The sequence below is a fragment of the Contarinia nasturtii genome, unplaced genomic scaffold, assembly GCF_009176525.2.
Source record: "Contarinia nasturtii isolate CC-2019 unplaced genomic scaffold, AAFC_CNas_1.1 Cnas_scaffold_695, whole genome shotgun sequence".
NCBI lineage: Eukaryota > Metazoa > Arthropoda > Insecta > Diptera > Cecidomyiidae > Contarinia > Contarinia nasturtii.
The window spans coordinates 1,709,679-1,730,778 of record NW_022198046.1 but is presented as its reverse complement, the minus strand read 5'-3'; the positions used below and the strand labels follow the sequence as shown (position 1 = coordinate 1,730,778).

The 21,100-nt window shown below is 33.0% G+C and overlaps 1 protein-coding gene across 4 annotated transcripts in view; it reads left to right on the top strand.

Moving 5' to 3' along the window:
• LOC116340844 (neural-cadherin) overlaps positions 1 to 21,100 on the top strand; it is a 156,053-nt gene that overhangs the window by 128,989 nt on the left and 5,964 nt on the right. For all 4 annotated transcript variants that reach the window (XM_031767552.1, XM_031767551.1, XM_031767550.1 and 1 more), the window contains 7 exons: positions 108 to 187; positions 300 to 384; positions 9,313 to 9,450; positions 12,168 to 13,491; positions 13,594 to 15,895; positions 16,009 to 16,179; positions 18,178 to 18,419. In XM_031767552.1, the coding sequence (XP_031623412.1) occupies positions 108 to 187; positions 300 to 384; positions 9,313 to 9,450; positions 12,168 to 13,491; positions 13,594 to 15,895; positions 16,009 to 16,179; positions 18,178 to 18,419 (4,342 nt within the window). The remainder of the gene's footprint in view (positions 1 to 107; positions 188 to 299; positions 385 to 9,312; positions 9,451 to 12,167; positions 13,492 to 13,593; positions 15,896 to 16,008; positions 16,180 to 18,177; positions 18,420 to 21,100) is intronic.

Below are 21,100 nucleotides of genomic sequence, written 5' to 3'. Positions count from 1 at the left end.
ATTCAATTATCTTGTTGATTTTGTTTATATTGGATGTTAATCGAAATGTAAACTCATGAACATTTCTGCCTCTGATTTTGTTTTCTTGCTGCGCGTGTGTTGAACAGTACGAACTTCGTTTAGCGGCATCCGATAATTTAAAGGAAAACTACACAACAGTTGTTATTCATGTTAAAGACGTCAATGAGTAAGTATTTTTTGCCATTCGAATTTACCATTTATCATGGGACTTCATAATCACACTCAAAGGAAACGAAAAACTTCACGAACATTTTTGTTATTCAAACACATTTTTGCAGTAATCCACCAGTATTTGAACGGCCAACGTATCGCACACAAATTACAGAAGAAGATGATCGAAATCTACCAAAGCGAGTCCTACAGGTCAATGATAATCCTTGATAAGAAAACTGTTTTTGAGTTTTACTTGTGTGTGTTTGCTAGCCATTTCCCACTTTTCATTTGCCTTGGTATAACTGTTTTGTAATCTGTAGCCATCTTCTTATCATTATCATTGTCATATGGCATTATAAACTTTGATTTTTGACACATCTTTGGTTTTCATTTTAGTATGTTATTTTTCATTTGTTTTTCTATTGTTGCATTTCCATTGTTTCGTCCCCATGTGTGAGTTGTGCCAATAAATCATCACCAAATGTTTTTCTTTTTTCTCACACAAAATGGCCATCAATTGTTAACTGCATCCTTTTGTATTTGGTTCATATATATTAAGTAAGAAAAACAGACGCCAAATCGACTTGAAATATTCTACAAAAACCAAAGATAAATATTTCTTCCTTGTAACCAGCATTTCACGACTTTGAAAATGTGGTAATATTGCGAGGAAGAAAAAAGACAAACACAGAATATTGAACCGAACTCAGGCATAAAGTTCATTTTGAGTAAAAGTCACGCATCGAAAATTTATCTTGAAAGGATAAAGATGAAGTTGGAGATTCTCACAAAAAAGTACATACAAATTGAGTTGACCGTCAAGCACCTACACAAAAGATGTAGAAACATATGCGAACTTTGTGACTTTTGGCTACATAAATCTTCAATCAAATTTTTTTTTGTCTCACTTTCAATCTCAACACTACGAACGTTTTGGTTATTTTTTTTTTTCATTTCGTGGAAGATAAAAAAAACATTAGACGTCAAAAGGACGTGTCCACGCGTTTGGTGCATTTGGAGCATCTTGTTTGGCACACGAATCACTTCCATTGCCATCACTTTTTTAGACCTTTCTCCAAACTGATTTACGTTCAAAATCAGTGAAAAATGTTGTTTGCGTTGACAACATGAATTATTGTGTTGTTGTCTTGAAGAGGATATTGTTTTTGAATCCAAATCAATGTTCTACATTATTTCGATTTCGGTATTTAGGTGATGAATAGCAAAATGTAGGGCATTGTCATCAACGGGTCGGGTACTTTTGTCGTCAGTCTTTATTTTAGTCGAATACAAATTTCCTCGTATCAATGAATTTTGATTATTTCGCTTGGCTACAAGTCTCGTGGCAGCCATTACATTATCTATTTTGAGATTATTTTTTTTATTTATCTTTGTTTCTATTTTTCTTTTTTTTTTATTCACGCACTTTGAAAACTTCGCTTTGTCAACAATGATCAATTTTGGGGGCGCGCTGTTTCGACGAAAAAAAAACGAATTGAAATAAATTCATTCGATGGAATAATAAAAACGGATAAATGCGTCTTTGCGGCGATAAATTATTCGATTTCGATGTATGTATGATGCGTATAAAATGTTTGTAGTACGAGTTAACACTTGTGGCGTCAGACAGTCTCAACGAAAATCACACGAAAATTATTATAACCGTACGAGATGTGAATGATTTGCCGCCAGTATTTCCCGAAAAACTTTACTACAAAATAATGGATGAGGAAATCTCAGCTCCATTCCCTATAATTCAGGTCCAGAAAATATTCCCTTGAAACAATACAATATATATTCACTAACTCCTTGTATTGGATTCACACAGTAACTTATCTTATCTCTATTCTCTTTCTAACATTTTCTTTAATGGTTTAACATGGATAGAAAGTATGGCTACTAACACACTAACCAAAATTAGAAATCAACCAAATTAGTGACAATAAAACTATATCGCGATAAGCCAAAATTATTTGTGTATCCGTCCCCTCTCAATGTCTGGAAACGCGGTTTATAAGCTTCGAAATGTTGTAAGCACTGCAATGGGACTTATCATTCAAAAAATCAAACTTAATTTATCGACAACATTTGATATCTTTGAAAATTGATTTTGAGCACAAAAGTTTTCGAATATTCATTTCATCGAATAAATTAGACACTAATTGAAATATCGAAATGGGAAAGTGCCATAATTCGGGCTTTCCAGAGAAAATCAAATGAATATAAGTGATGCACTTTAATTGAAACGCACTTGATGGTATATTATATGCATTCAATGGGCGGTTGATTTATAAATAAATACACACAAAAGGAAGCGAGTGCATATGATTTTGAGTGTAAAATGTGTGCTGAAAATGCAACATTGTATAGTTGAAATTGTGAGTTGTAAATTTCAATTTGAATTTAACTAACCAAACAACATATTTTGTTCAATACACGAAAGTATCACTCGGTGTACCAACTACTTGTTGGTGCTTGCATAAATGGTTGAAATACGCTCATCTTCAGCATCATTGAATCCTATAACTTCATTATACTTATCTAATACTTCACTTCACTTCGAAAATCATCATATTTTGATAGCATATTCTATCCGAAAACCGAATACATTGTATATAATTTTGCCATTTTCCGCGTTAATATCAATTTAATGGAGATAAATTTCATGATTTATAGATTATATTGAAATTTACTGTATGGTACATAAAATAAATTTATGTTCATTTTATGCAAATATATAGTTGATTTCGAAACTATCTGGCTGCAAGTGATGGCACAATTTCTCTCCCTTACACCATGTCCGCTGTACATGATAAAAGCAAAAAGTGTGCAGAAAAAAAAGCGTTAAAAATTATGTGCTCAACTTTTGAAATGGTATTTTGGTGTTTCGTTGGATTTACCACAAAATCAAATTTAAAACACTTTGTAGCTTTGATGATAGTTTGCAATCGATTTTCGTCTTTTCTACAAAAAAAAAAAACATCCATTCCATTGAAAATTAGCTCATACCAGCTATGAAAATCGTGTGACAAAAAAACAGAATATTAAATGAAATTGGTTACTAAAAACTTAATGGAAAACATTGATATGCATAATGTTGCTAAAAAAATATTTAGATGATGAAAATGACACAAAACTCATCCGATTCACAACTTAAATTCAGGAATGAAAAATAGCTTTAATCGTTCACTTGAAGAAAGCGACATGCTTTACTGCTCAACTTAAAATTCATCAAAGTGTAAAGATTCAAATTTTCCGAGTTTGAAATTCAGGAAAAGCACTCGGATCGGATGCAGGTAAATATAACCACAAATTTGACATTTTGTGGTTTGTCAAAAGTGGCAACAGAACATTTGCATACTTCAATAAAAAATTATCCTCTTCTACTTTTACTGTATTCACAGTGCAATTGGTTCTTGACGATGTCCTCAATGTCATCATATACGATATAATTTATGCTTGTATTCCCTCAACGCACACGAATGAACATTAGAAATGGTAAAACGCATTAACACAATTTCAGGGAATTTTTAAGTAGAAACCATATGTTTTTTCAACCATAAATTCATTTTACAAACTTGATTCTTGTACCTGGAATGTTCAACATTTGCATTTTTCATTTGGCTCTTTACAAAATTGTGTCATCAGTAAGTGCCTCAAGTGGTGTTTGTTCCATTTTAATTCCGACAATAAAGTTAAACTTTTTGAGAGAGAAAAACGTATCCACTCAGAAAGAATCCACGCGCCAATAATAATATTCATACACTTGTGAGTTTTCCTTGAAAATTTATTACTTAATTCATATTCGGTTCTGTTACTTTTGCCACTTAAATGAAAATAGAAAAAAGAGCAAGAGAGACAACGACCAAATAGCCGTTGGACAAATGGATGTTTCGTTTTAGTTCAAATATTATTACCAGCATTTCAACTGGAAATTAAAACTGCAATTCTCACTTTCACATGAATAAATACACCCCGTTTAAAAAAAAAAGTCTTTTAATTACATATTTATATGTATGCATGCCCTCCGTAATCTCAGTTTGTGAATGTACACACTTAACACCCGTTTTTAAATTGCAAATAATTCAAAGGCAAGCAAATTGTGATGTAGCTGTCTTTTGAAGAGATTGCTTCATTTAAATCGAAGTGTTTTCACATTAAGAGCTCTGACGTAGTACTTACACAGATTTCAGCAAGTTTCAACAAAACGTGCCATTTAGACGAGAATGAAGACATTCACATTCAAAAGTTCCACGTAGAAAAAGAAACTGACTTGACAAAAAAAAACAAATATTATTATTCAAAATAACTAGTGTTGCTCTATTCTTCCGTATCGCACACAAAGCCGTTAATTCAAACAATGGCTCAGAAGTGTTAGCCCATTGTAATCATATTGATGTTGAACACGAGTTTGTGCCATACACATGGCATATATTTAGTACACCAAATTAAGGCAAACTCCATTACTTTTAATTACGGTCATACCATTGATTAGGCTTTTATATGCAAATTATTTTAACGAAGTTTTCATCCACGGTACATGTGCACACCGAACAACCAACACGAATATTGTATGCGGCGTACAGTGCACGGTTCTTAATGCAAGCCTTGTGACTGGCAAGTGTACGAATTATATGAAATGACGTTGTCACAAGAAAATTCAATTGTATTTAGTGAGAAAAGTGGCTTCTTTCGTTGTGTTTGAGTCATTTTGCAACATTTGGGCGAGACAAAAACATGTCGGGCTATAGTTAGGAATAGGGAAAAAGCAAATAAAAGCAATAATTTTATCAATTTCATTAAGTTTCTTGCACCAACTTCAGTGATTCTGTATATACAATCTAAAGAATTTGGAGCACGCTGAACTTTTAACATCCAACGATTCAATTTAAAAAAAAAAGGTCGTCTCCTCAGCCACACAAACACTTTCAGTCTGCAAAACTCACTGAAGTTTACGAATATCCCAGTGTAATTTGAAACGAAAATTATGATAATCTACATAACGAGGTGACAACTGCATGTTCAATGGAGAAACAGGTTTATGCGGATCATTTAATTTTGGTCATTTGAGCTGAAGCAAGATTTTCACTCAGATATAACTACCACCTGTAGTCCTGGACGCGTTTTAATGAAATTAATTTGGAATCTAAGTGATGAAGCAAAGAAAATGAACGGGAATCAAGGAATGGTTTCATTCAAAATTAGACATATAACATGATGGTTGTACGGATGATAAAATCTTTCTTAGCTTCATTTGTTACGAATATCTGGCATACCAAAAACATGTTTTAGCAGTGAAACATACACAATATTATTAATTATTAGTATTGAACAGAAACTTTTAAAGAGAGAATTAACATCTGTTCGATGTATGGACAGCTAATTAACTTGGAATGATAGATGAATACGTTTTCAGTTGTTATCTCAAATTATTAATGTAGTTTAATGAATTCAAATACTCTTTTCAAGACCAAAATCAATAATTGAACATACGTCAAGTGTCAACAATATTTAAAAATCAAAAACAAATAAGTGTATAAAATTATTAACACATACATGTACGTTTTCGTATTGTGCGTAACAAATGTCAATTCATATATACAATACACTTCCTACCTAATTTTCGATAATAATTGGATTTTCCGGTTTTTTCATTGACATTCCGAATATACAATCCATTTCATGTTTTCAATCCATTTCACGTTTAGTATTAACATTACAATGTCATCCGGATTGTATAAGATTTTCTCCTATCTTCCTAGTTAATATTATTAAAATTTACGCATCTGTACAAATAACATGATTTCATGCGGAGCATTCAAAATCCCGAGGCGGATGAGGGAAAAAATGCTAGAAAATTGCTATTATTTGAAAAAGAGCTGTATAGTATAGCGGAAGATTTCTATTTGTATGAATGGTGTAAACACTTGAACCGCGATTGAAATGCGGCAAAACCGCACCTAAATACAAAATTGTATTCTACCCTTTGCTCCATTTTTTTCACCAAATTCAAGCCGCAATGTTGGAAAAATTGTGTGAAATATAACAAGCCTGGAAAATCCTGACACTGTGTGAATATATGTTTATGTACGTGTATTCAAATAGTAAAACTGAAATAAAACCAAGGCTTTTGTGGATACCAAGAAATAGTCGGATAAGCTGAAAATAAAAATTCTTTTTTCATAGATACACGAATTAATCCGTAAATAAAATACAGTTCAGGCAAAAAGCAGAGAAGCGAATGTGTAAATTGTAAAGTAAAAATTTTTTTACATAACGTTTGAAAGTCAAATGTCATATTAAGAGCCTTGGCTGCAATCAACTAGTGAAAATTTATTGTGCACGTTTTGTTTATACACGTACATCGTCTTGAGTACGTACTTTGGCCGATGTAGAGCATCTATTCATGCAACTCTTGGCAATACATTCATGAAAATATATTTTCACATACATTTGCAGATACCATTATGATGGGCAATATGTATTCATTATTTTCGAATATTTGTTTAGCCATTCAAAGCACAAACTCAATGTATACACAAAAAAGAACGCGAAAATACTTCAATTCCATACGAGAAAAAATAATGAATGAAATGTTTAAAAACCGTGAACAATAATAGCAATATGAATAACGTCAGGAAGTTGAAAAATCTTGATTCGTAACAAAATCGCTGTGAAACGCACTGTTTCATCATCGAAGCACCTGTGTAGATATGGATAGCTTCAAAGGTTACCAAATAAACTTCGGTGTGACTTTTTTTGTAGCGATTGTTTTCTTACTAGGAAGAAGACTCAACATATCGCAACATCGCGCGAGCTTCCAATCTCAAATAATATGATGTGAGAACGAGACACGAGAACGTGTTCGTGTTGAGATTAAGATTGTTTACGTTGTTAATATTTTATCCGACAAATGTATTTTGTGTAGAGTGATGGAGATGGTGAAAAAATCGAGAAAATGAAAAATAAATATTTGGAATGGCAAACAGAAGCGAAAAAAATGCGATGGCCACATTCAGCTATTCACTCTATTGCCGCGAGCATTTTGTTTGAATCAATTTAAACGTGCTTCTTTTTGCAAACTCCTATCTTTTGCTTTTCTTTATTAATTTATCGTGTACGTAATCTAATTAAGTGGCTGCTCAACAGAATCGTATCATTTTAATTCAATAGAAGTAAACCGTATCATTTGATATATTCAATTCGAAAAAAAAAAAGTTTCTGCAAACACCTATACGCTCAAAAAAAAATGAAAACACCATCAATTCAATCAACCAAAAATTGTTCGAGCCTTTTCTTTTCAACAAATTTCCAAAGTTTTCTTGAGAAATTTGAAGATGCATATCAAAATGTATACAATTTATTCTTGTGTTACATTGAAATCGATCTCATTCACTCCCCCTAATTATGTAACAGTAGCTATTAAATTAAGTTTAAACGAAACCATTGATTGAAAAACGAAAAAGGAAAACGAAATTCCATAAGCCTCACTGAATCAATTGACAATAAACGCAAAAAAATCAATTGACGCTCTGAATTCAAGATAAAAAAAAATCCCCAAAAATACAGATTTTCCCTTAATATACTGTATTGTGCAAATAAATCTACCGCAAATTGTGTGGTTGACCTTTCTCAATGTGAGCGATTACGTTTTTCTTTAATCGAAATGTACTATCGAAACGACCAATCATTAAAGAGATTGATTTTATTATACTGACATTTTAACAGGCCGGAAAGAAATTTATAATATAGATATGTGTGTGGAAAATGTATAAGGATATTGTATATTTTGTAACATATGGATTGAAACTTTTATCAAGCTTTATCCGTCTTTTGTTACGAAATGAAAAAGATAAATTGACACTCTTAATCGAATGGTAAAATTCCATCGCTTTATAAGACTTGTAATAGTTTTAGCCATTTACAACAAACAAAAACTGGCGATGTTAACAATGAAAATTGAAAATAATAGTCACACACAAAAGTGTTTTTCTGGACAAAATGAAATTCGAGAACATTTTTGGAACATTTCAGCCAATTATTATTTCATTTGTTTCATTTTAATTAAAAGATATATTTTCATTACAAATCAAATTTTCACGTCTTTTTGATGAAAGAAACGAAAACAATGATTCCATTGTGTAAAGATTCAATTCAAAACACAGTATATCAAATGTAGGCCTCTTTCGCTTTTCACTTCATGCTTGAATTTGATTTGAATTATTCACAAAATGTCATTGTTTTTTGAAGACATAAAATAGTTTTCACATTGAAAATGATAATGAAGTTATTCGATCGATTTACCGCAAGCATATTTCATTATTTCTGAAGCGCTTGTGAATTCCGAATGGTGTCAAAAATGGAAAACTATCAGATATGTGATGAGCATATTTACATGGCAATAGAGTGTACAGACTATGTACAGATTTGAACATGTACAGATTTGAAAGTTTGAAAGTGGTTTGCATAGTTAATTAAATGAGTAAAATATTTGAACATTAAAATTCTGTTGACCTAGGGACAAGCTAATCGAATTGTTCTATGGAATAAATGGAATAAATTGTCCAAATAAATTGTTTATTATAATTTTGCAATCAATAACGAAACATTTTTCCACACAGGAATATTGACAACAATTTATTTTAAGTACTAAATCCAGTTTGAATATTCATACGAAACCATTGAAATTGTTTAAATTTTCAAACCATTGAATTTACGTAGGAAATCCGTAAAATCGACTAATTCAATTTTGTGATTAATACATTCATAAACGCATTCCCGACTGTAAATTCTGAATTACTAGCATTATAAATTGACCCACAACTGAACACTGACTTAATTTACATGTTCACATTTTTGGTTTTTGCCATCAAAATGTCATTTTGCAAACAATATTATGTGATTTTATTGAAAATTGTTTTCAGTTGGTATTTAGATGAAAAAATTTATACATTATAATATCACGCTGTTTTGGTTTTTGCATGACTTTTAACAAATTTCTGTTTAGCTTGGCTTGTGATTTTTTAGTTAACAAAATGTTTGGTACTTTGAAAATTAAAAAAAAAAAATTAATTAATTTTGGAAAAATATTAACAAAACCACTTTTTTTGTCATTTACGCAAATACATACCCATACAGGTGACTGCCAGTGATGGAGATAAAGATAGAGTCCAAAATATTGTATACTTCTTAACCGGACAAGGTATTGATCCAGATAATCCAGCTAATAGCAAATTCGATATAAATCGAACGACGGGTGAAATTTTCGTGTTGAAGGTAAGTTCAGTGTGTTTTATCATCAGAAAAGCTTAAAATATTCTCAAGTTATTTATCGTGAGAAACAAAAATGAACGATTAAAATTCGACTGAAGTCGGAGTTCCAAATCAGCGACGCATCATTTAAGTAAAAAAGAGCATCATCGTTTTTTGAAGGCTCTGATTTTGATGGAAGCTTGTTGGAAAAACCCAACATCTAATCCGCTTAAATTGCAGGATTTGACTTGCGAAACAGTTTTTGTGGCTTCAGAAAATTGTTTGTTGTAATAAAAAGAAATACATAAAAAAAGTGTCTATAGCGAAACTCTCCACGGTTTTTATGGATTATATTCCATTGCGGAAATGCTTAAGTTTATGTACCATAATGCCAAAATGAAAACAGATGCTGCTGCTGCTGTTGCTGCCTCTGCTGTATTCTGTAATGCATTTTTGTATTCGCGCACGTAACTGCAATGGAAATACTTGGCATAAAATAAGAAGGCGTTTCAATGATATGGCATCAGACTGTTGAACATCAAAACCATTACATTGTTTAACTTTTCTCACATGCGAGCCACACAAAATCGCGATTTTCTGCTCCCTTATTCCATACAATCGGAAAATGCGCAAACGATGTGAGTTATATAAACCGATTAAAAGTGATTTGCTGTTTTTGTAAAATATTTCAAAAAGCAATTTTGTTCTTTCCATCTCGGATGAAATTTGTTATTTTCGATGAATTCTTTCTCCGTTCTGTCTCAAATCCTCTCTGCTTTCTACATCACCATTAAGTGGTGGGTTTTTACGTAGCGTTTTGAGTGTGTGTTTATAATGACTTTTGGTGCAAAATGTTCCTCTAAAATTATAAAATATTCGTCATATTATGTGAGCATGCTAAAAAACATCATTGTATAAGGTACGGATGAAATCACCTTGATAAGTACAACAATAAATATGGTCGGATTTTTTATTTCTTATTTTTTCTATTTCAAATTCTCTGGGCCGAAAAACAAAACGTTCGTGCACTCGAGATAGTCACTGGTGAATATATTTGAAACTCACCGGGAAATTTCTATCATAGACATTTGAAATATGTTTAACATGGGAGTAACGATATGCTTCTATTTGAAAGCTGGAAAATGGCAAATTAAATAGCCAAACATAGAAGCAGCTTGCGCCTCATTTGCACTCTTCAATTGGAAAATCGTGCCAAATAAAAACTGCAGCTACCCTTTATTTTTCTCAAATAAAAGACCTTACCCATTGCCTCTCTCCTTGCAAGCAGATGAAAATTGTAATTTTGTGTTACTATTTCGTAATTTTTCAATATTCAACGGATTGAGTAGCATTTTGTGCACGTTAAGCCCCAAATGAAAATAATTGAGAGAGATAGAGAGCATGCTTGCTATTAGAAGCAAAAATATGAAGAGCGTTGGTGGGAAACCCATTTCAGCGGCAATGCGCTGGGAGAATTAAATTAAAATTTTCTATTTTCTAATTACTCTACAAAATATTCGCAATAAATTTTCATTTCGTTCAAAATTTGCTGTCGTATTTTGTATGCACAAGCGTTATATAGCATTTCCAGTGTTTTAATATTCAGTGACATTTTTGGATGCGACTTTTGATAATTTTCGACGTAACATTAATTTCTTTATCAAGTCTGAAATGTGAACAGTTCAACAGTTATTTTAAACCGAAAAATTACGAGAAGAAAAAAATCAGTGCAAAAGCAGCAGCATTTCAAGTAATAGCGGTAGATAATAATATTCAAAATACTTATTTGTTTGATTGTTTTGATTATCACCGACTACACTGGGGAAGAAATGCGACAGCACGTGCTGTTTCACAGACACTTGAGCTCCAATCAAAATGAAAATGGCATCCATTTTCATCACATCACATTCCTAGACATAATTATTTCAATTAAAACGAGGCATACATTTTGTACGAAATATTGTCATGAGCACACGTTTCATATCAGTCACATTGGTGCGGCTGTCATTTTACCGCCAACTGTTTAGAGTGTTGAACACCCACCACCAACACAATTACCAATCCGATTAAATGAATGTGACTCCTTTTTTTTCAGTTTGATGCCGCTATTTAGTACACGCAAATTAAATTAAAATTAAATGTAAATCTCGAAATGCTATTCGAGTGACAACAGGCGTCGAGACAAGTCGAAAGAGAACATTTTATGGTAGATTTTTGATAACGGGTTTTATAAATATTGAAATGTGTTTGAAGTGTTTCAAAATTATAATAATAATAAAATATAAATTAATTGAAGTTCATGTAATTTTTCACATTGAACGGAACCTATAAGTTTTGCAATGAAGTGTGTCACGCTGATTTCAATACATATAAAGAGGGCAACTTAGCTTCAACACTTAGAAGCTTTAAAGTGTTTATTTTGTAAGCTAATGTAAAAATTACTATCACACAGCATGGGGTACTATCGCGAACATAGTTATATGCAATATCATCGGTTCATTTGATTTTCAATTTTGTAATGTGACGACAATCAAACTAGGACGCACGTACACGCAAACGAAACAAAATATTATTGCAACAAATATCAAATCGAATATTGAAATTAATTTCCGTTCTGCAACCAAAACCAGAAAAAAAAATTATAAACATGATTTTTACATTAAATTTGATTTTATTGTCAAACAATTTAGTTCGTATTGTTAAAATGTATTCTCTGCTCTGTTTTTTTTTTTTTTTTGCAGCCATTGGATCGAGATCAACCGAATGGGCGACCTCAGTGGCGTTTCACTGTTTTTGCACAAGATGAAGGTGGCGAAGGTCTTGTTGGATATGCTGATGTACAAGTGAATCTAAAGGATATCAACGATAATGCACCGTTATTCCCGCAAGGCGTTTATTTCGGTAATGTCACCGAAAATGGAACAGCTGGAATGGTAGTGATGACAATGACAGCGGTGGATTATGATGATCCGAACGAAGGTTCAAATGCAAAATTAATCTATTCGATTGAGAAAAATGTGATAGAAGAAGAGACCGGTTCGCCAATATTTGAAATTGAACCCGATACCGGTGTTATCAAAACAGCCGTTTGTTGCTTGGATCGTGAACGAACACCAGATTATTCAATACAAGTTGTGGCAATGGATGGTGGGGGGTTGAAAGGGACGGGGACAGCATCTATACGAGTTAAAGATATAAACGATATGCCGCCACAGTTCACAAAAGACGAATGGTTTACAGAGGTCGATGAGACAGATGGTACCAATTTGCCGGAAATGCCTATTCTCACGGTAACTGTGCATGATGAAGACGAGACAAACAAATTCCAGTACAAAGTGATTGACAATAGTGGTTATGGTGCGGACAAATTTACAATGGTGCGTAACAATGATGGTACGGGCAGTTTAAAAATTGTTCAACCACTCGACTATGAAGATCAACTACAAAGCAATGGATTCCGTTTCCGAATTCAAGTAAATGACAAAGGTGAAGATAACGATAATGATAAATATCACGTTGCTTATTCATGGGTTGTTGTCAAATTGCGCGATATTAACGATAACAAACCGGTCTACGAACGAGCAAACATCGAAGTACAAGTCTATGAAAATACGGAAGTTGGCAAAACATTAGAGAAATTTGTTGCAACTGATCCAGATCAAGGTGGAAAGAGTAAGGTATCATTTGCAATTGACCGGACATCCGATCGACAGAGACAATTTTCAATTAACCAAGAAGGTGTTGTTAAGATTCAACGGTCTTTGGACCGTGAAGTTATCCCAAGACATCAAGTTAAAATATTGGCTATTGATGATGGTATACCACCAAAAACGGCCACTGCTACACTTACTGTGATTGTACAAGATATCAACGATAATGCTCCAAAATTCCTGAAAGACTATCGACCCGTCTTACCCGAACACGTTCCCCCACGAAAAGTAGTCGAAATTTTAGCTACTGACGATGATGATAGATCGAAGAGCAATGGACCACCATTCCAATTCCGATTGGATCCTGGCGCTGACGATATCATTCGAGCTTCATTCAAAGTTGAACAAGATCAAAGTAAGTCCAAAACCATTAGTATTTATATCTATTTTGAAATATATGGAAAACGAATATCATAAATAAAAATGAATTAAAAAAAATTTCCTTTCACTATTCCAGAGGGTGCAAATGGTGATGGTATGGCAATTGTGTCATCGTTGCGTTCATTCGACCGTGAACAACAAAAGGAGTATTTGATTCCAATTGTAATAAAAGATCATGGAACGCCAGCAATGACTGGTACGAGTACGCTAACTGTGATTATTGGTGATGTAAATGATAATAAAATGCAACCAGGTTCGAAAGAAATATTTGTATACAATTATCAAGGGCAAGCACCGGATACGCAAGTCGGTCGTGTTTATGTGTACGATTTGGATGATTGGGATTTGCCGGATAAAAAATTCTATTGGGAATCTCAAGAGCACGAGCACTTTAAATTGGATGAAGACACTGGCATGATAATAATGAAACAAAACACACCTGAAGGAACATACTTTTTGAGATTTAAAGTTTATGATCGAAAACATACACAAACTGATGTAGCGGCAAATGTAACAGTAACGGTACGTGAAATACCACACGAAGCTGTAGTCAATTCCGGTTCAATTCGAATAGCTGGCATAACTGATGAAGATTTCATTCGTGTGTGGAATTATCGAACACAGAGTTTATCACGAAGTAAATTAGATAAATTCAAGGATAAATTGGCTGATTTGTTGAATACAGAGCGTGAAAATGTCGATGTATTTAGTGTACAATTGCGTAGAAAGCATCCACCACTAACCGATGTCCGATTCTCCGCCCATGGTTCACCATATTATAAACCAGTCCGTTTGAATGGCATTGTTTTGATGCATCGCGAAGAAATTGAAAAGGATGTTGGAATTAATATCACAATGGTTGGCATCGATGAATGTTTGTACGAAAATCAAATGTGTGAAGGTTCATGCACAAATACACTTGATATCAGTTCATTGCCATACATGGTGAATGCAAATAAAACGGCATTGGTTGGTATTCGAATTGACGTATTGGCGGATTGTACTTGTGGCGCTAGAAACTTTACCAAAGCCGAATCATGTCGAAATAATTTATGCTACAATGGCGGGCGTTGTGTGGAGACAAGATATGGACCGACATGTTCATGTCCGGCAGGCTATACAGGTCCACGTTGTCAACAAACAACACGAAGTTTCCGCGGAACTGGTTGGGCATGGTATCCACCACTTGAAATGTGTGATCATTCACATTTGAGCTTTGAATTCATTACACGAAAATCTGAAGGACTTTTAATTTATAATGGTCCGATTGTACCGCCTGAACGCGACGAATTGCTTGTTTCCGATTTTATTTCAGTGGAAATGGAACGCGGTTATCCAAGAATGTTGATTGATTTCGGATCGGGTACGCTTGAATTGAAAGTTAAAACAAAGAAAACTTTGGACGACGGTGAATGGCATCGATTGGATATATTTTGGGATACGGAAACCGTTCGAATGGTTGTCGACTATTGTAAGTCGGCTGAAGTATCAGAAATGGAAGACGGTTCACCGCCTGAATTTGACGATTCATCATGTCAAGCACGTGGAACAATACCACCATTTAATGAATACCTAAATGTAAATGCACCACTTCAAATTGGCGGTTTGTATCGTGAACAATTCGATCCACAAATGTATTTATGGCATTATATGCCAACGGGAAAAGGTTTCGATGGTTGTATACGCAATTTAATGCATAACAGTAAATTATACGATTTAGCACATCCAGGATTGTCAAGAAATAGTGTTGCCGGTTGTCCACAAACTGAAGACGTATGCAGCCAAAGTGAACAAACAGCAAAATGTTGGGAGCATGGTTCATGCATTGGAAGCTTCAGTGAAGCACGTTGTCAATGCCGACCAGGATGGACTGGACCATCATGTAATATTCCAACTATTCCGACCACATTCAAAGCACAAAGTTATGTAAAATATGCATTGAGCTTTGAACCAGATCGTTTCAATACACAAATTCAACTAAGATTCCGTACACGCGAACAACACGGTGAATTGTTCAGAGTGAGTGATCAACACAATCGTGAATATGGCATTTTAGAAATTAAAGATGCTCGTCTGCATTTCCGTTATAATTTGAACTCATTGAGAACGGAAGAGAAAGATTTATGGCTTAATGCGGTTTTGGTTGATGACGGTCAATGGCATGTAGTCCGTGTTAATCGATATGGATCAGCTGCAATGCTTGAACTCGATGGCGGTGAAGGTCGACGTTACAACGAAACATTCGAATTTGAAGGGCATCAATGGTTATTTGTTGACAAACAGGAAGGTGTTTATGCTGGTGGAAAGGCTGAATACACTGGCGTTCGAACATTCGAAGTATATGCCGACTATCAAAAAAGTTGTTTGGATGATATTAGGTAAATGAAACTTAATTTTATTTAATTTGTATCAACATTTGGTTTAAATATGGGCATTTTTCTCTGTAGCATTGAATAAAATAATAATAAATGATTTTAAAACTATTCAATAGATTGGAAGGTAAACATTTACCATTGCCACCTGCAATGAACGGCACCCAATGGGGTCAAGCGACTATGGCACGAAATCTCGAACGTAATTGCCCGTCAAATAAACCCTGTTCAAATGTTATTTGTCCCGATCCATTCGAATGTATTGATTTGTGGAATGAATATGAGTGCACGTAAGTAAACAAACCATATATTTTTTTTTTTGCCCATACACAACATTATATTTTAATCCAAACGCAGAAATAAAACAAATCTAATAATGAAATATATACGCAAATAAGCAGACTCATCAAGCCAATCAATGTTTGTGCTAGAAAAACAATACAATCAGCATTTTTTTTAAAGTAATTTAAACGGAAATAAACTAATTTATTCACCCAATAAAAAAACATACAATCTACATTAACACACATTAACAAAATACATTAAAAATATTAACACAAAAGCATATTGAATCAATTTTGGTGAATGTAATCGATTTTGTGAATGGTATTGATGTTATAAAAAGGACATTGTTTTTGATAGTAATGAGTACAATCAATTTAATTGGATTGAAAGGGTTTCACTAAAATGTCTGTATCGACAAATATTAGCTATGTTTTTAGTGAATACGTTAAAACATGGGTTGAAACAAATATTTACATGACTCCTTTCTTTTGTCGGATATGTTTACTGAAAAACTTTTAATCGTAAAGTGAATTAAGTTATGCTCCAGGCAAAGCAAGTACCATTCATTAGTTTTCAAGTTTATTCATCTCACTTTCAAATTATTTAATATATTTTGATATTGATATATGTATCATCATCGGTCGGTGCCCATCAAATATCACTTACGAATCGTTGGATTAACAAGCTGTAACTTGTTCAGTACTTTATTTGACTTCATTGTGCCACAGTTTTATGAATTTAACCTTAACTTTTTTGCGTTATCTATGCGTTTGTTTCTCTTTTTCGAAATTTGAGTTTTGAACAACATGTTCGTTTTGCATGAACTCTTTTTCGGTTTGTTTTTGTTTTTGCACAACCTGCGCTGTGTTCATTTGTTCATTTACCAATTTCTCTTTTCAGTTTTTGTCAGTTATTGTCAGTTTTTTGCTTTGGTTTTTGTTTTGCCAGTTGGTTTTTTCCGCCTGGTTTGAGCTTTGAAACATTATTTGATTCAATATTAGTGCAGTGTGGCTTTCATAATTTATTTCATTTTATTTGTGTACAGCTTCGGCAGCAAGTGAGATTTTAATGCAATTTTGTTTTCATTCGAAACCACCAAAAAACAACAAAATTAACAGATGAAAAAAATGTTTTTTTACAACATTTTTCTTTTCATTGTTCGCGTGTGCCGTTTTTATTGTCTAATTTTGGTGGTTGATATTGTTACGCTTTTTTATCTGGTGAGCGCGTGTGGTGAGAGTGACGTTTATATATATATTTTTTGTTTTGGTTCATTCAAACATTAACATGAAATGCAAAGCCTTTTCATTCATATACAATTTTAGTTTTTATGAAATAAATAAAGAAAAAAACTTCGGATAGATACATATACATCAAAAGAACATTGTTGAAATTCGGTTGTCGGCAATTTTCTCTGCTATTCTGAAATTACACATCAACAAATCTGGTCTTTTCATTCAATTTTCCCGATGCGAAATTGAGAAACAATGAAAAAGCAAAACAAAAAAATGTCCACACAAAAAACGCGGACTTCTTTTGTTGGTGGGTAATTTGGCGAGCAAGAGAGTAGTTTCACATTGCCAAAATGACAATCGTTTTTTACACAAATTGCGTACGCACATACATAAAAACATTTGCTTTTTTTTCGATGATTCTTTCATTGTAACAGACAAAAAATACAAATAACGAGCTATCGACGAATTCCATATGAATTCAATTAATTGAATGACAAAAGATTCAGTCAAGTTTTTTTTTTTAAATACACTATATTTAACTTAATAAATTCATGAAGAGATTTATATTCTGTGGCTAAATACAGGAATTTAATAAAATAAAGTAGATTGACTTTTTTTTGTTTTTATCCATTGATTAATGTTGAAAAAAAAATAAAATAAATATATTATGTATTTTTCTTTATTCAACCATTTGCTGCCCCTCCAACATAATAAAAAATATAATGGTATTATTCGAATGTGAAAATCGAAAACTGCTGAATTGTTCAGTTGTGGCGAGGGTCGTGTTATGTCAACTGATCAGAAAGGATGCACGGACCGAAATGAATGTTTGGATTTGCCATGCTTAAATGGAGCAGTGTGTGTCAATATGGAACCAAAATTCCGCTACCGTTGCATTTGTCCTGACGGTTTCTGGGGTGAAAACTGTGAATCGATTCAAGAAGGTCAAACGCTCAAACTTAGCATGGGTGCTCTGGCTGCAATTCTTGTCTGTCTTCTCGTCATTTTAAGTGAGCATAACAACAACCAAAATCTTTCTCTCAACCCTTCCTCCTGTATATCTGTAATTGTTGTCAGAATGCATCTATCTGAATAATGTATCATACACAATCATGTACAGTACACACATTTACACATCGAATTATACAATGTCAGCGTCTAATGCAGCAATGACGCTGATGTAGACTCCTTTAATTGCATTTATTATCCATCGTACATCATTTTTCAGTTGCAACTACTTCATCATCATGAACATATAACATTTATTTTACTTTCTTCATTTTATTGTATTTATATCTGGAAATCTTGCATTTGGTGCACACAGCACGAATCGAAGAAACATGATGCATGTTTTAATGGATATCTTGGTAATAAGCGCGTCATAATCGGAAGAGTTTCGATAATCAATTAAATTTTCTCCTCAAGCAAATACACCGAGCCACTGAAATTGATTTATCGTGAGAAACTTGATCGGAAAACTTTGTTAATAGAAAATGTTCATTGAAATACAACACACATGAAGTAAATGTGTACTCAGTCACAGTTCTCTCAAACATGAATAACAGCATGCATTATCATTTCATTGCAAATTTTCTAACCAACGTCCATTTTGAACATTGTACGCTTTTGATTCAACAAATAAAACCGCATGAGTGAAACACTAAAATTAAAATCGACTCCGTTTCGCAATCTAAAGAAAACACATTCACTCACTCTTACGATAGAATAAAAAAAACAAAAGCATGAGAGATTTTTCTAATATTCAACAAATGGCGCATAAAACTCATATGTTTTCACATAATAAAATATTTCCAGCAATGAAAGCAAGCATTTCAACTTATCGAATCTTCTTTTCTTTCGACCGCATCGAATGACTCATTAATTTAGGTTGAATGGGCATGGTCAACACGAGCACTTCGAGAACTCTGGATACAATCAAAGTGGATATTCCATCAATATTTTACATTTTGCCACATCATTCCTATTGTTGGTGATTGGAATTTACTTATATACTTATTACTTACATCACCATGAAAACAGAGGCAATTGATATTTCAATCAAATTCCAAATTAGACTTTAAACGCTATGTGATATAATGTACAAAAGATTAAAAGTAATACAAGTAAAATGTTTACTACAAAAAAAAAAATTATAAAAAATCTTCTTAGAAATGAAGCTGACGCATTTATTCAATTTTACCATAGGAAAAAGAAATCGTTATAAGTTCCATTACAGTTTGACAAACTGTACTGGATTTGAATTGTAATTTAAAATGAACTTTATCTTCATCATCCATTTTTTCTTCACAAAAACACGAATTTAATATCTCTGACGAAAAGTTGTGACTCAGTGCAAGATTTCATGAATCATTTTGAGTTTTTTTTTTTTTTTTTTTTTTTTTTTTTTTCAACATATAAATTGTGCATGTGAAAAGTTTCACTTCTCTCCCAGTTTTCTTGAGAGTGAAACTGGTTTGTAATTTCCTAAAAACACATTTATTAAAATTCAAACGACATGCACGATTTTTAAATTTATGTTATGCCACGCAAATTCGGTGTGATTTGTAGTAAGTGCTTGCAATTGATCTAGTTGTAGTTTTTTTGTAGTTTTATTACTGTGTGTATCTGTATCCTGAATCATTTTCAGAAGTAGTTGCTCTTTTATGTTTCAAAAATGAAAATGGTAGTATATTCTCCTCTTTCCAATTGTGTTAAAGTGATTGCAAGATATAGCATTTGTTTAATTACACTGCACATGTACATTGTAAATAAATATGTGTACAAACAACGCACCAAAAACCAACCGAAACTTTCAATAAAGCAATGGCAAACAAATGCCAAATAATTTCAACGAGAAAAGATTGTCATTTCAACACAACTGATTGTACCAGTTTTGTGGGTCCATTTCGCACATTCGAGTTCAACGCCGAGCAGCGAAACCAATAAACAACAACAACTGCTTATATATGAGAATTATTTCATTATTTATTTTTGTTTTTTATTTTATGTTCTGTTTTTTTTTGTTTTTCATTTCGTTTGGCAGCGAATACTTTATTTTTGAGTATTCTTACTGGCATTTTACATTTTCATTTTCATAATTTTGAATTAAAACATAAAACAAAAATTGTCAATTCTTTAGTTGCTCAGCTGGTTTTAAAATGTCCGGTTCGCAATGTATTAACGAAAACGAGTGTTTGTGGCGACCATGTCAAAACGGTGGAATTTGCAAGGATTTGCATCCGCCACGGAAATATGAATGCGATTGCCCATTCGGTTATACTGGCATGAACTGTGAATTGGAGCTATTGGCATCTGGTGTCCTGACACCATCCAGAGATTTCATTATTGCAATTATTATTTGTGCTAGCACGCTGATATGTAAGTAGTTATGTTTATAAATTTACAGTGCCTGTTTTTATTGATAAAATTATAACAAAAACAACATTTGATCGAGGAAGCGTTGACAATAAAAAAAAATTAAGTGATATTATCGTATTTTTTATCGTCATGTTCAAGTTTCAATAAGTAACTTTAAAAATACAATTGTAAAATAAAAAAAAAACTTTCCTGACCGTGTAAATGTCATTTAGATGTTAGTGAATCGTAGACTTTTTTTTCTTGCACGAATCGGTCTGCACGTACACATTCTACATTGTTCTAGTAGTGCACACATAAGAGTCACTTTATCAAC